Raw genomic sequence first — 12,278 nt, forward strand, 5'->3', positions numbered from 1 at the left:
CTACTTCTGCCTTCAAGTGAGAACACACAAGATCTTTTGTATTAAATTATCCCACTGCTGCCTCTAAACTGTCTCCCCGTCCACATACCATGTCAGAAACACCAAATCTCTCAATAATTTTACATTCAAGTAGCTCCCTAAAGCCCACCTCTTCTATAAGTTTATTATTCACAAAAATTTCACTTATGTATATACTATACTGTGAAATTTTCCTCCAAAGTATTTTTATGAAAGTCATGCACAATTGATGTGAAAGAAAGGCAACAGTCCCCTTTGCACACCAAACTCCCACTTATTCCATAAAGCCATTATGAATCCAAAGTTAACAGTTTCTTATACTTCTTTGGTAATATATATTTAATCTCCCCTCTCTATTTCTCTCTATTTCTGTCCAACCCATCATATCCCAGTCTCACCCAACTCAAGCCTAGAACTGACAATTGTGTTTTTTTCCTAACTAAAGAAAATTTTTCTTTAGGAAGACATTCTGCAACTTTCAGTTTGTCTTGTAACTATAGTAAGCCCATAGAATGGCTTTTACAATCTCAAATGTCTCTAGTTGTTGAACGTCCCATATAATTCTCTTATTGTCATTTATGTTATAGTGAATTTGTTAATCAAAGACAATATTTGTTCCATCCATAGTTCTTACTAAAATAGAAATATTTTATTAATAAGATTCTTGTTTAAATCATCTCTCTCCCTTTAATAAAATAATATCTTTAAGATTATAATCCATTCAATTTGACCAAAAGTATAATCATTTTAGTTAGGGCCATGTTTTAAGATTAAAAATAAAAGTGATCATCCAAAATTACATTTAAAAAGAGTCAAGACTGACTCATGTTTTTATTGTGAATTAAGTTGTTCATTAGTGGAATTACTTGGAGGCTGAATCCACTTGAGGCTAATTCAATTCTACTTTCAGACATGGCAGTGTGGGGAAAAATCCAACCCATAGGAAAGAGGACAATGAAGAAGACTGTTTGATGAAAAGAAATTCCTTGTCATTAATGGAGAAGGTGGAGGGCCAGGCCAAGCAATGAGAGAGGAGTTTCCTCTTCCCACAAATTCTTCCTTTGGCAGCAAGGATTTCTGGATTGCAGGAAAGAGTGGAGGGACAAAAGCTCGCAGGGCTTACCTGGTTTGAAGATCTCTGCAATAAAGATTTTGCACGTACGTGGGCTTCTCAGGATTTCCGTCTTTTTATTCCATCTCCCCTGAAATAAATAAATAGATAAATAGTTTTAAGTTTTGTCAAATTTATGCATACAAAAGTTAACTAGTAAAACAAGGCTTATTATTCACAAAAATAGATGTCAGCCACCTCCTCTTACACCACTCTCCCTTTCAAAGGACAAATCAATTAAACTCTTCCAGATGTTAGTAAGTGCCTCAAAACCCATCTGAATTATCCACCTTCCCTGGTCTCCGCTATGTTATTTTCCTCCATTCAAGAAGAGTGGATTATGATTGTGAGGTTCTTAAAGCTTACACAATTTTAGAGAACTTTTTAAAGAAGAAGAGTGTAAGATTCCAAAATATCAAATTAGATAGAGCCTTGGAAAGGTCCCTGATGCTTAAGCTTCATTATTTATAGTACAACTGCTTCTGCATTCAAGTGAAAATGCACAAGATCCTTTGTATTAAATTATCCCACTGCTGCCTCTAAACTGTCTCCCCATCCACATACCATGTCAGAAACACCAAATCTCTCAATAATTTTACATTCAAGTAGCTCCCTAAAGCCCACCTCTTCTATAAAATCTGATCTATTGAACTGAAATATAGTTCAACAAAATTAAATTCTTTAATTAAATTCTTTTAAATTAAATTCTTCAATTAAATTCTTTAATTCCACTTTCTCTAAAAATTTAGCTCCTTGGTTTCCTTCACTTATCAACCTATGCTACATACTTATCCCATTGTGCTTACTTTTGATATTTCTTTTTCCTAGTTTTATTGAGGTAGAATTGGCAAATAAGAATTTTGTATGTTTAAGACATACAATATGATAATTTGATATACATATACATTGTGAAATGATTTCCACAATAAAGTTAATTAACACATTAATCACCTTAGTTACCATTTTGTGGTATGTACATGTGTGCATGTGTGTGTGTGTGTGTGTGTGCGTGTGTGTGTGTGTGTGTGTGTGGTGAGACACTTAAGAGCTACTCTCTTAGTAAATTTCAAGTACATGATACGATATATAACTGTAGTCACCATGCTGTACATTAGATCCCCCAGAACTTATTCATCTTATAACTGAAAGTTTGTCTCCTTTGACCAACATCCCTCCATTTCTCCCATCCCCAACTCCCTAGCGAATACCTTTCTACTTGCTGCTTCTATGATTCTGACTTTTCTAAATTCCACAAATAAGATCATATAGTATTTGCCTTTCTGTGTCTGGCTTGTTTCACTTGGTATTATTTTCTCCAGGTTCATCTGTGTTGTTACAAATGGCAGGATTTCCGTCTTTTTATGACTGAATTATATTTCATTGTATACTTATGTCATATTTTCTTTATCCATTCATCCACCAACAAATGCTTAAGTAGTTTCTATAGCTCGGCTATTATGAATAATGCTACAGTGAACATAGAAGTGCATATATCTTTTCAACATACTGACTTCAGTTCTTTTGGATATATAACCATAAGCATAATTGCTGGATTATATGGTAGTTCTAGTTTTAATTTTTTGAGGAACCTCCATACTGTTTTCCAAATGGCATACAGGCATACCTAGGAGATATTTCAGGTTTGGTTCCAGACCACCACAATAAAGTAAATTTTGCAACAAAGCAAGTCACATAATTATTTTGGTTTCCCAGTACATATAAAACTTTTGTTTACATTACACTGTGCCTACTAAGTGTGTGATAGCATTATGTCTAAAACACAATGTAAATACCTTAATTTAAAAATGCATCATTGATGAAAAATGCTAACAATCATCTGAGCCTTTAGAGAGTCATAATCGTTTTGCTGGTGAAGGGTCTTGCCTTGATGTTGACGGCTGCTGACTGATCAGGGTGATGGTTGGAGAGGGTTTCAGTAGCTGCAGAAATTTCTTAAAATAAGACAACAATGAAATGTACCTTATTGATTGACTCTTCCTTTCACAAAACATTTCTCTGAACCATATGATGCTGTTTGATAGCATTTTACCCATTGAACTTCTTTCATAATGGAGTCAATCCTCTTCAACTGTGCTGCTGCTTTATCAACTATGTAATATAGTATTTTAAATCATTTTCTATCATTTCAACAATATTCACATCTTCACCAGGAGATTTCATCTCAAAAAACCACTTTCTTTGCTCATCTATAAAAAGTAACTCTTTATCCATTAAAGTTTGATCATGAGATGGCAGTAATTTAGTCACATCTTCAAGCTCCACTTCTAATTCTAGTTCTCTTCCTATTTCTACCAGTTCCTTCTTCCACTTCAACCTTGAACACCTCGAAGGTCATCCATGGGGGTTGCAATCAACTTTCTCCAAACTCTCATTTATGTTGACTTTTTTTTTTTTTTTTTTTTTTGAGACAGTGTTTCACTCTGCTGCCCAGGCTGGAGTGCAGTGCCACAATCTCAGATCACTACAGCCTCAACTTCCCAGGCCCAAGCCATCCTCCTGCCTCAGCCACGCAAGTAGCTGGGACTACAGATGCCTGTCACCATGCTTGGCTAATTTTTTTATTTTTAGTAGAGAGGGAGTTTTGCCATGTTGGCCAGGCTGATCTTGAACTCCTGACCCAAGGTAATCCACCCCTGTCAGCCTTCCAAAGTGCTGGGATTTCAGGCATGGGCCACTATGCCTGGCCAGTTTTTGTATTTTCAGTAGAGATGGCGTTTTGCCATGTTGGCCAGGCTGGTCTTGAACTCCTGGGCTCAGGATATCTACCCACCTCAGCCTGCCAGAGTGCTGCAATTAAAGGTGTGAGCCACGGCACCCAATCAATAATGCTTCCTTCTTCAGAATGAGTATTATTCTGTATATACACTATAGAATAGTGTAGTGGTTTGAGAAAATGGCCTTTGCAGTCTAACATATCTGTATTTGAATCCTGGCTCAGTCATTTACTAACTCTGTTATTTAAACTCTGAAAGCCTCAGTATCTAAGTCTGTAAATAAGGTATGTTGGTATTTTGACCTCCGATGAATTATGAATGTTCTTCATAGCATCTAGAATGGTGAATCCTTTCCAGAAGGTTTCAATTTACTTTCCCCAGTTCTATCAGATGAATCACTCTCTCTGGCAGCTATAACCTTACAAAATTTGTTTCTCATATAATAAGATTTGAAAATCAGAATTACTTCTTGATAAATGGGCTGCAGAATAGATATTGTGCAAGCAGGCATGAAAGCATTAATCTTCTTGAATATTTCCATCAGAGCTCTTGGGTGACCAGATGTATTCCCAATGAGCAGTAATATTTCTTTTTTTCTGAGCAGTAGGTCTCAAGAGTGGGCTTAAAATATTCAGTAAGCCATGCTGTAAACAGATGTACTGTCATCCAGACCTTGTTTTTCCATTTACTGAGCACAGGCAGAGTGGATTTAGCATAATTCTTAAGGGCCTTGCGATTTTTGGAATGGTAAATAATAATTGGCTTCAACTTAAAGTCACCAGCTGCATTTGCCTTTAAAGAGAGAGTCATTCTATCCATAAAAGCTCTGAAGCAGACATTGACATCTTCTCTCTAGGTATGAAAGTCTTAGATGACATCTTCTAACATAAGGTGGTTTAGTCGCCATTGAAAATCTGTTATTTAGTGTAGCCACTTTCATCAATATCTTAGATATTTTGGATAATTTGCTGCAGCTTCTCCATTAGAATTTGCTGCTTCACTTTTATATTGTAGAGACGGCTTCTTTCCTTAAACCTCATGAACCAACCTCTGCTAGCTCTGCAGCTTCCTCACCTTTCTCAGCCTTTATAGAATTGAAGTGAATTAGAACCTTGTTCTGGATTAGGCTTTTGCTTAAGGGAATGTTATGGCTGGTTTGATCTTCTATCCAGACCACTCACTTTGTCCATATCAGCAATAGGGCTGTTTTGTTCTCTTACCATTCATGTGTTCACTGGAGTAGCACTTTTAATTTCCTTCAAGTACTTTTCCTTTGCATCACAACTTTGCTAGCTGTTTGGCACAAGAGGCCTAGCTCTCAGCCTGTCTCAGCTTTCAATGTGTCTTCTTCACTAAGCTTAATCATTTCCAGCTTTTGACTCAAAGTGAGAGATACGTGACTCTTCGTGGCACTTGAACATTTAGAGGTCACTGTAGAATTATTAATTAGCCAAATTTCAACATTGTTGTGTGTCTGGGAGTAGGGAGGCCCAAGGAGAGGCAGATAGATGGGGAACAATCAGTAGGTGGAGCAATCAACATATTCAACATTTTTCAAATAAGTTCGTCATCTTCTATGGGCATGGTTCACAATGTCCCTAAACAATTAAATAGTAACATTAAAGATCACTGATAACAGATCACCATAATAGATATAATAAAAATAAAAAAGTTTTAAATATTGTAAGAATTACAAAATGTGACATAGAGACGTAAAGTAAGCACAGATCACTGGGAAAATGGCACCAACGACTTGCTCTATGCAACGTTTCCAGAAATCGTCCACTTGTAAAAAGCACAGTTATCTATGAAGGACAATAAAGCAAAGTACAATGAAATGAGGTGTGCCTCGACTAACTTACATTCCCACTAGTATTGTGCCAAGTTTCCCTCTTGTCCATACTCTTGCCAATATTCATCTCATCATGTTGATAGTAGCCATCATAAGAAGTATAAGATGTTTCTCATACTGGTTTTGATTTGCATTTCCCTGATGATTAGTGATGTTGAGCATCCTCTCATATACTTAGTATTTGAATGTTTTATGTGGTAAAACATCTATTCAGGTTCTTTGTCTATTTTTTAGTTATTTGTTCTTTGGTTTTTGTTTTTTTTTTCATTTGTTTGTTTGTTTTTGCTATTAAGTTGTATGGGTTCCTTATATATTTTAGATATTAACTCTTTATAAGATATGCAGTTCACAAATACTTTCTCCCAGTCCGTAGGGTTGTCTTTCCATTCTGTTGATTGTTTCCTTTGTTGTGCAGAAGCTTTTTAGTTTGATGTAGTTCTACTTATGAAATTTTACTTTTGCTGCCTATGCTTTTGATGTCATATCCAAAAAAATTATTGCCAAGACTAATGTCAAAGAGCTTTTCCCTTATGTTTTCTTCTAGGAGTTTTATAGTTTTGGCTGTAATATTTAAGTCTTTAATCTGTTTCAAGTTATTTTTGTATAATGTATAAGAAAAGGGCCCAATTTCATTTTTTTGCATGTGGATATCTAATTTTTTTGAACATCATTTATTAAAGAAACCATCTTTTCCCCATTGTATATTCTTGGTGACCTTGTCAAAGATTAGCTGACTCTATACACATATAGGCTTATTTCTGGGCTCTCTCTACTGTTCCACTGTTCTGTGTGTCTGCTTTTATATCAGCATCATAACTGGTTTGATTACTATAGTTTTGTAATACGGTTTGAAATCAGACAATGTGATGCCTCTAGTTCTGTTCCTCTTTCTCAAAATTTCTTTGGCTACCTAGGGTCTTTTGTGGTTCCCTACGACTTCTGGGATTATTTTTTCTATTTCTGCGAAAAATGCCATTGAAATTTTGATATAAATTGCATCAAATCTATGGATTGCTTTGGGCACTATGGACATTTTAACAATATTAATTCTTCTAATACATTTGTTTTTAATTTTAAAGATCAGAGTTATTAGCAACCTATGATCCACAGTTGGTATAAAGTTGGTTTTGCATATCAAAGTAAATTAATTTAGTTATTTTGTATAAATTACTAAGTTGGAGCAAGAAGTCCTTTTCTAGATGCTACAAGCTTTATAAAGGGAAAATACTATTTCTAATAATTGGCTTAACATGGCTGCTTTGGTTGAAAAAAAAGGATAATATATTAAATATTTAAAACGACCAGATGGTGGACTTGAAGTCACTAAAAACAAACCCAGCAAGGCAAACTCACAGGCATAAAATATAACTCAAAGCATTCGTAGAGTTAAGGCTGTTTTTCTTTAGCATTATGAATCTCTTTATTTGCAATGACTATACCAGAACTCCAAGGAGGCAATCTTATATATCAAACTGTCATTAAAATATGTGGCTCTTTCCTGCAGTATCATGTTACTACTACACTGAAAATTTTATTTTTCCAGTAATACTGGAGATAGTAATTAGAAGATCTATTATTTCTGGCCAATCATAATAGATACAACAATAATGGACACAACCCAAAGGTTAATTGCTATGCTACAAACACTGCAGCAATTAGCTTTTAGAGCAGGGAGTGACAGGGAATGTATTTCAAGTGAAAGTTAGTTTTTAAATAGAAAGACTCTATGTCATGTGGACAGACTACCCTAAATTAAGATAGTGCATGATCAAATTCACAATGTTACTTGGAGGGAGGGAAGCCATGGTAGAGCTTTCAAGGGTTAGGGAAAGAAGTACTTGGGAGAGAACTTCAGGAGGGAAGGGGTTCATGCCACTGGAAGTTCTAACTGCTTCCTCCCAAGTTTCTCTTTCCTTCAGTACTCTTCTATAACCCTGCTCAGCCCAGCCTCCTCCAGCTGGGGTCCCTCCACTGCTGTTCCTCAAACTGCTAATGCCTGAGCAACAAGTCAGTGGTCACAAGCAGGCCTAACCACTAGCACGTGTGCAGCGCTTAAGTAGGACTACAAAGGAGGACACCACACTGTATGTCTACATAGCTAAAATTCATATATCAAACTAACGAACTGCTACTTGAAATACGTTCTATCCTCCTACCTTGAAAAAAAATACCTTTATAAAGACAAAAATGTTTCTAATGTGTAAAGCTATGTTTTAATGAGTAGGCAAAATATCAAAGGCAGATAAATTTGATTATTATTGCATATGTTTGCATAGTCTGGTGATAGGCTGGAAATGTTTGGGTAAGTAATTAAATAAAAACATACACAGTTTACAAATTACATATTTACCCCCATGAAATTTACTTTCTTCCCTTCATTTCAGCAAAATCCCTTAATTATATGTCATAATCAAAATTTTCATATAGCCAGTATTCTATGAATACTAATGCCAAATTATATAACTTTCCCGAATTATTGTAGCTCTTGGGATTTTTCAACTTGATTTTAACTTGGAGAAACTTTCTGTTAAGGCAGTAGCAACTGGAATTATCAATAAAATTCTTAAAGTAATACCTATTTTTAAAAATGAGAAATTAAGGTTTCTACTGTGGCTCGTTACTCTGTTCTAACAACAAATAAAAAATTGGACAAACTAAAAATCAAGAACTCTTCCTAGATCTATCAGAGAAGTGAGGACACAGAGCATGCCACTGCCCCCAAAGTTGGAGAGACAAACAGGTAGATACAGAGAATCACAATTTCCTAGAGCAGAAACCCACCAGCAGAAACCTCCAGGGGCACGAGTACAGAGTAGGAAGACCAGAACTGTAACTGATGAATTGCTAGAGGCTCAGCATAGTTAAAACTGACTATGAGTTTAAAACTCCAGGGGGCCAGCCAAGCGTGTAATTCCAGCACTTTGGAAGGCCTAGGTGGGCACATCATGAGGTCAGGAAATTGAGACAATCCTGGCCAACATGGTGAAACCCCGTTTCTATTAAAAATACAAAAATTAGCTGGGTGTGGTGGTAGGTGCCTGTAATCCCAGCTACTTGGGAGGCTGAGGCAGGAGAATTGCTTGAACCTAGCAGTTGGAAGTTGCAGAGAGCCAAGATTGCACCACCGCACTCCAACCTAGCAACAGAGCCAGACTTCCTCTCAAAACAAACAAACAAACAAACAAAAACTCCAAGGGGCATAGTCTTTGGAGGGCACACCCACACTTTTATAAGTTTTACCTGCAGGAGCTCTCCCAGGTTCTCTCAGTGAAAATCAGAGAAAAACCACCTCCTACATCCAATAGGGAGAGGTGAAAAGTAACTATTTTGAAATACGTCAAAATATTCTGTTCTTTTTCAGATTCTGGAGAGGATGTGGAGAAATAGGAACACTTCTACACCATTGGTGGAAGTTCAACCATTGTGGAAGACAGTGTGGCGATTCAAGGATCTAGAATCTGAAATACCATTTGACCCATCAATTCCATTACCGAGTATATACCCAAAGGATTATAAATTACAGATCAGGTGTAAACACTTGGAAAGAACTTGGCACTATTTGACTTACAGCCAGTGCTCAATTAACGTTCACCATCATTACAACTATTGTCAGTCCTATATTGTGAGGACACGATGCCCCTGAAAGATTATAGTAATTTAACATCTATGATAGAGCTGGTACCCAACACTAGGTTGATTTCTACAGTAATTCAACTTCCTGTTAGGGTTTTGCATCAATAAAACTGTAGGACCCGCCAGGGCTGGAATCCCACTGCTACCTGAGCATCCAGTTGGTGACCAGAGTCTCCGAATTAACAAAAGGAATTGTTGTTTTCATAGCAGTTGTCCAGGAACCCTTCCGGACCCGGTTAGCGAGATGGGGCTCAGCCTTGTGTCTCGGTGGCCGTAACAGACGGCAAGGTGGAGGCGGCTCCCTGGCCCCACAGCCGGACCTCGGCACCTCGAGTTCGTTCACCGGGGCCGGGTCCTGGCTGGCAGCAGAGTCAGGCCTGGCGCGCAGCGCAGGCGGAGCCCGGGCGCAGGGCCAGTCCCACCGCCGCCGCCGCCGCGAGCCCGGACCTGCCCGCCGGACCTGGCAGCGCAGTCTCGCGGGATCGCTCAGCTCTCGCTCCCCGTGCGGTTCCCGAAGCCGCTCCAGTCCCCGACGCTCCCCGGAGCCGTCTCAGTTCGCTGTGGGGACGGTGGGCTGGACGGAGACCGGAAGGGAGAGCGGCCTTCGACCGCCGCCGGAGGTGAGGCTCCCACAGCCGGGACCTGGCAGGGGCCGAGCGGGAGCCGGGGGAAGCGGGGCGGGCCTCGAGGGGCGCGGCGCGGGGGCGGCTGGGACGGGGCGCGCCGGGAGCCGCAGGTGCTGTGGGGGAGGCGGCGGCGGGACGGCCCGCACCTGAGTTTCCTCGGACGCGCGAACCGGCTCTGAAAGGCGATGCCGGGGCGCCGCGCGGGCCGGGACGCTGCTGCTTGGCTGTAGGCCTGGGGCAGGTGCCCGGGTGTGGGGCGCTGGCAGACCGGGTACAGACCAGCGGGTGTTGGGGCGCGGGTCATTCGTAATCCGGGGCCCACAGCCGTCGCCTCCCACCGGGACAGATTTGCGCACTTGCCTTTCGACGGCCGCACTACCCACTCCCAGCCAGTGAAAACTGCAATGTTGCTCCTCCGCTGGAGGAATCGTCAAAGTCTCCGTCCAGTTGGCCTTTTGAAAAACGAGAAAACTACATACTCAGAAGACTGCCAGAGTCTTTTACAAGTTTAAGAACTTTTTGGGTCTTAAGGAATTTCCCAGGGCCTTAGTTTTCTTGTGCTTAGTAAGACAGGGGCCCTTACATTGTATGATTATATTAATCCTTTTAAATTTACTCCGAATCACCAGCTTTCCCTTTTTCCTCCGTCTTACTCTTGCCATTCCCCCTTTTAACCCTGTGTTCCATGCAAGCACCAACCTCCTAGCATCGGTTCCCTAGAGGTGTAGCTTCGTCTGCAAATGATAGATTCCATGCCAAGGCAGGTGGAAGATTATCTCGCTAGGACAGAATTTTCCATTGTTTTTCCAGTGTTTGTTACCTGGGGTGAAAATCTTAACTCTGCACTTTGACTCTGCAGTTGAATTTATGACAAATGTTGCTGATACACCCTATTCGTTGTTTTTACAGTAATTGACCCAGGACTCAATTTCAGGAAAACCGCTACCTTCAAAATGGTAAAATAGTGAAATGAGGAATTTAAACATTTTATTTTTGGATGGGTATCTTCTGAGAATGAAAAGAGTGATTCATCCAAGCCATGTGGTAAAATCAGGAATTTGAAGAAAATGGAAATGTTTACATTCTGGTTGACGTGGATTTTTCTACCCCTCATAAGAGGGCACAGTCTCTTCACCTGTGAACCAATTACTGTTCCCAGGTGTATGGAAATGGCCTACAACATGACATTTTTCCCTAATCTCCTGGGTCATTATGACCAGAGTATTGCTGCGGTGGAAATGAAGGTGAGTAGTGCTTCATAATTTTATTGAAAAGTAGTTTATGCTCTGTTCTAAAGTAAACTAATAATGTGACTTATTTTTAAACAGAGCCGATTTCTTCAAGTTGTGTACAAGTCATGTTTTGAAAAGTCCTTTTGAAAATTAAATTCCTCTACTGACATGTTTTGTGCTGTTTAGTAGATTCGCTTAAATAGGGTTCATATTATATAATGAAGTATGGTTACAGATGATTTCTAAATACCTTGTACCTGGAAAATATTTTGCTTTACTGAATCAAGTATGATAGGTCCTCTAGAAATGTGAATTCGGAATTTTTTTCTAATTCACTGAACATGTAATCTTTATTGCCTGGACCAAAAGTGAAGGAATCTAAATGTTTTTAAAAGTAGTCATAAAATTCACTTGGTACAGTTTTCCAGAAGCAAGTAAAGTATCAGAATATTTTGTTGCTGTAGACTGTATTTTAAGGCTATAACAAAGTCACTAAAAAGTGACTGTTTTTCTAAGCCTAGCACTTAAATGTTCTTTAATACTTGTTAAAAGAAATCACTTGTTGAGGGAGGAGTACAGTGACACTAAAGATTGCCTTAGGTGCCTCAGTTACCTGTCTCTGGTTTAGAGATATGCAAATAACTAGGGAGTGTGGGAAGAAAGCTACCTGTACAGACAGGAACCTGTCTTCCCATGCAGATTTGTTAGGTTAAGTCTACTGAAGAAAACGAGACACATGCATTGTTTTTATAGTTTTTTCTCCAGAAGAACTGAGAATAGTAAAGGCTTTTTTTCCCTCAGATTGTTGTTAAGAGAGGAAATCCCTACAAATTTAATATAGATACTATTTTTAAAATTGATTAGATTCGATTTTACAGCTTTGAAAGTTTTGTATGGTTGTTCAATTGAATAGTTGTCTGACTGCCTCATTGTGGACTCATGTCTGGAATAGGAAAGCTTGTAAATAGTAAGTAGATGTTATTTAAAAGGATAGTACAGATTATATTGTTACAGTTCAGTGGTTTTTTTCAAACTGATACAAGATGTCCTTTTGAATACTGAACAAATGAG

At 38.8% G+C, this 12,278-nt stretch overlaps 1 protein-coding gene and 1 long non-coding RNA gene across 2 annotated transcripts in view; one reads left to right on the forward strand and one right to left on the reverse strand.

The window, feature by feature from the left end:
- The window catches only part of LOC141581470 (uncharacterized), a 215,273-nt gene extending 205,468 nt beyond the window's left edge, over positions 1 to 9,805 (reverse strand). The window contains exons 1-2 of the long non-coding RNA XR_012514122.1: positions 9,496 to 9,805; positions 1,142 to 1,220 (exon numbers count right to left, since the gene is read on the reverse strand). This is a non-coding gene — a long non-coding RNA (uncharacterized LOC141581470). The remainder of the gene's footprint in view (positions 1 to 1,141; positions 1,221 to 9,495) is intronic.
- A 37-nt stretch (positions 9,806 to 9,842) lies between these two features.
- The window catches only part of FZD6 (frizzled class receptor 6), a 31,708-nt gene continuing 29,272 nt past the window's right edge, over positions 9,843 to 12,278 (forward strand). Inside the window, exons 1-2 of the mRNA XM_039464769.2 lie at positions 9,843 to 9,969; positions 10,885 to 11,219. Of these exons, the coding sequence (XP_039320703.1) occupies positions 11,043 to 11,219 (177 nt within the window). The 5' untranslated portion in view covers positions 9,843 to 9,969; positions 10,885 to 11,042. The remainder of the gene's footprint in view (positions 9,970 to 10,884; positions 11,220 to 12,278) is intronic.

This window comes from Saimiri boliviensis, chromosome 15 (genome assembly GCF_048565385.1).
Source record: "Saimiri boliviensis isolate mSaiBol1 chromosome 15, mSaiBol1.pri, whole genome shotgun sequence".
In the NCBI taxonomy this organism is placed as follows: Eukaryota; Metazoa; Chordata; class Mammalia; order Primates; family Cebidae; genus Saimiri; species Saimiri boliviensis.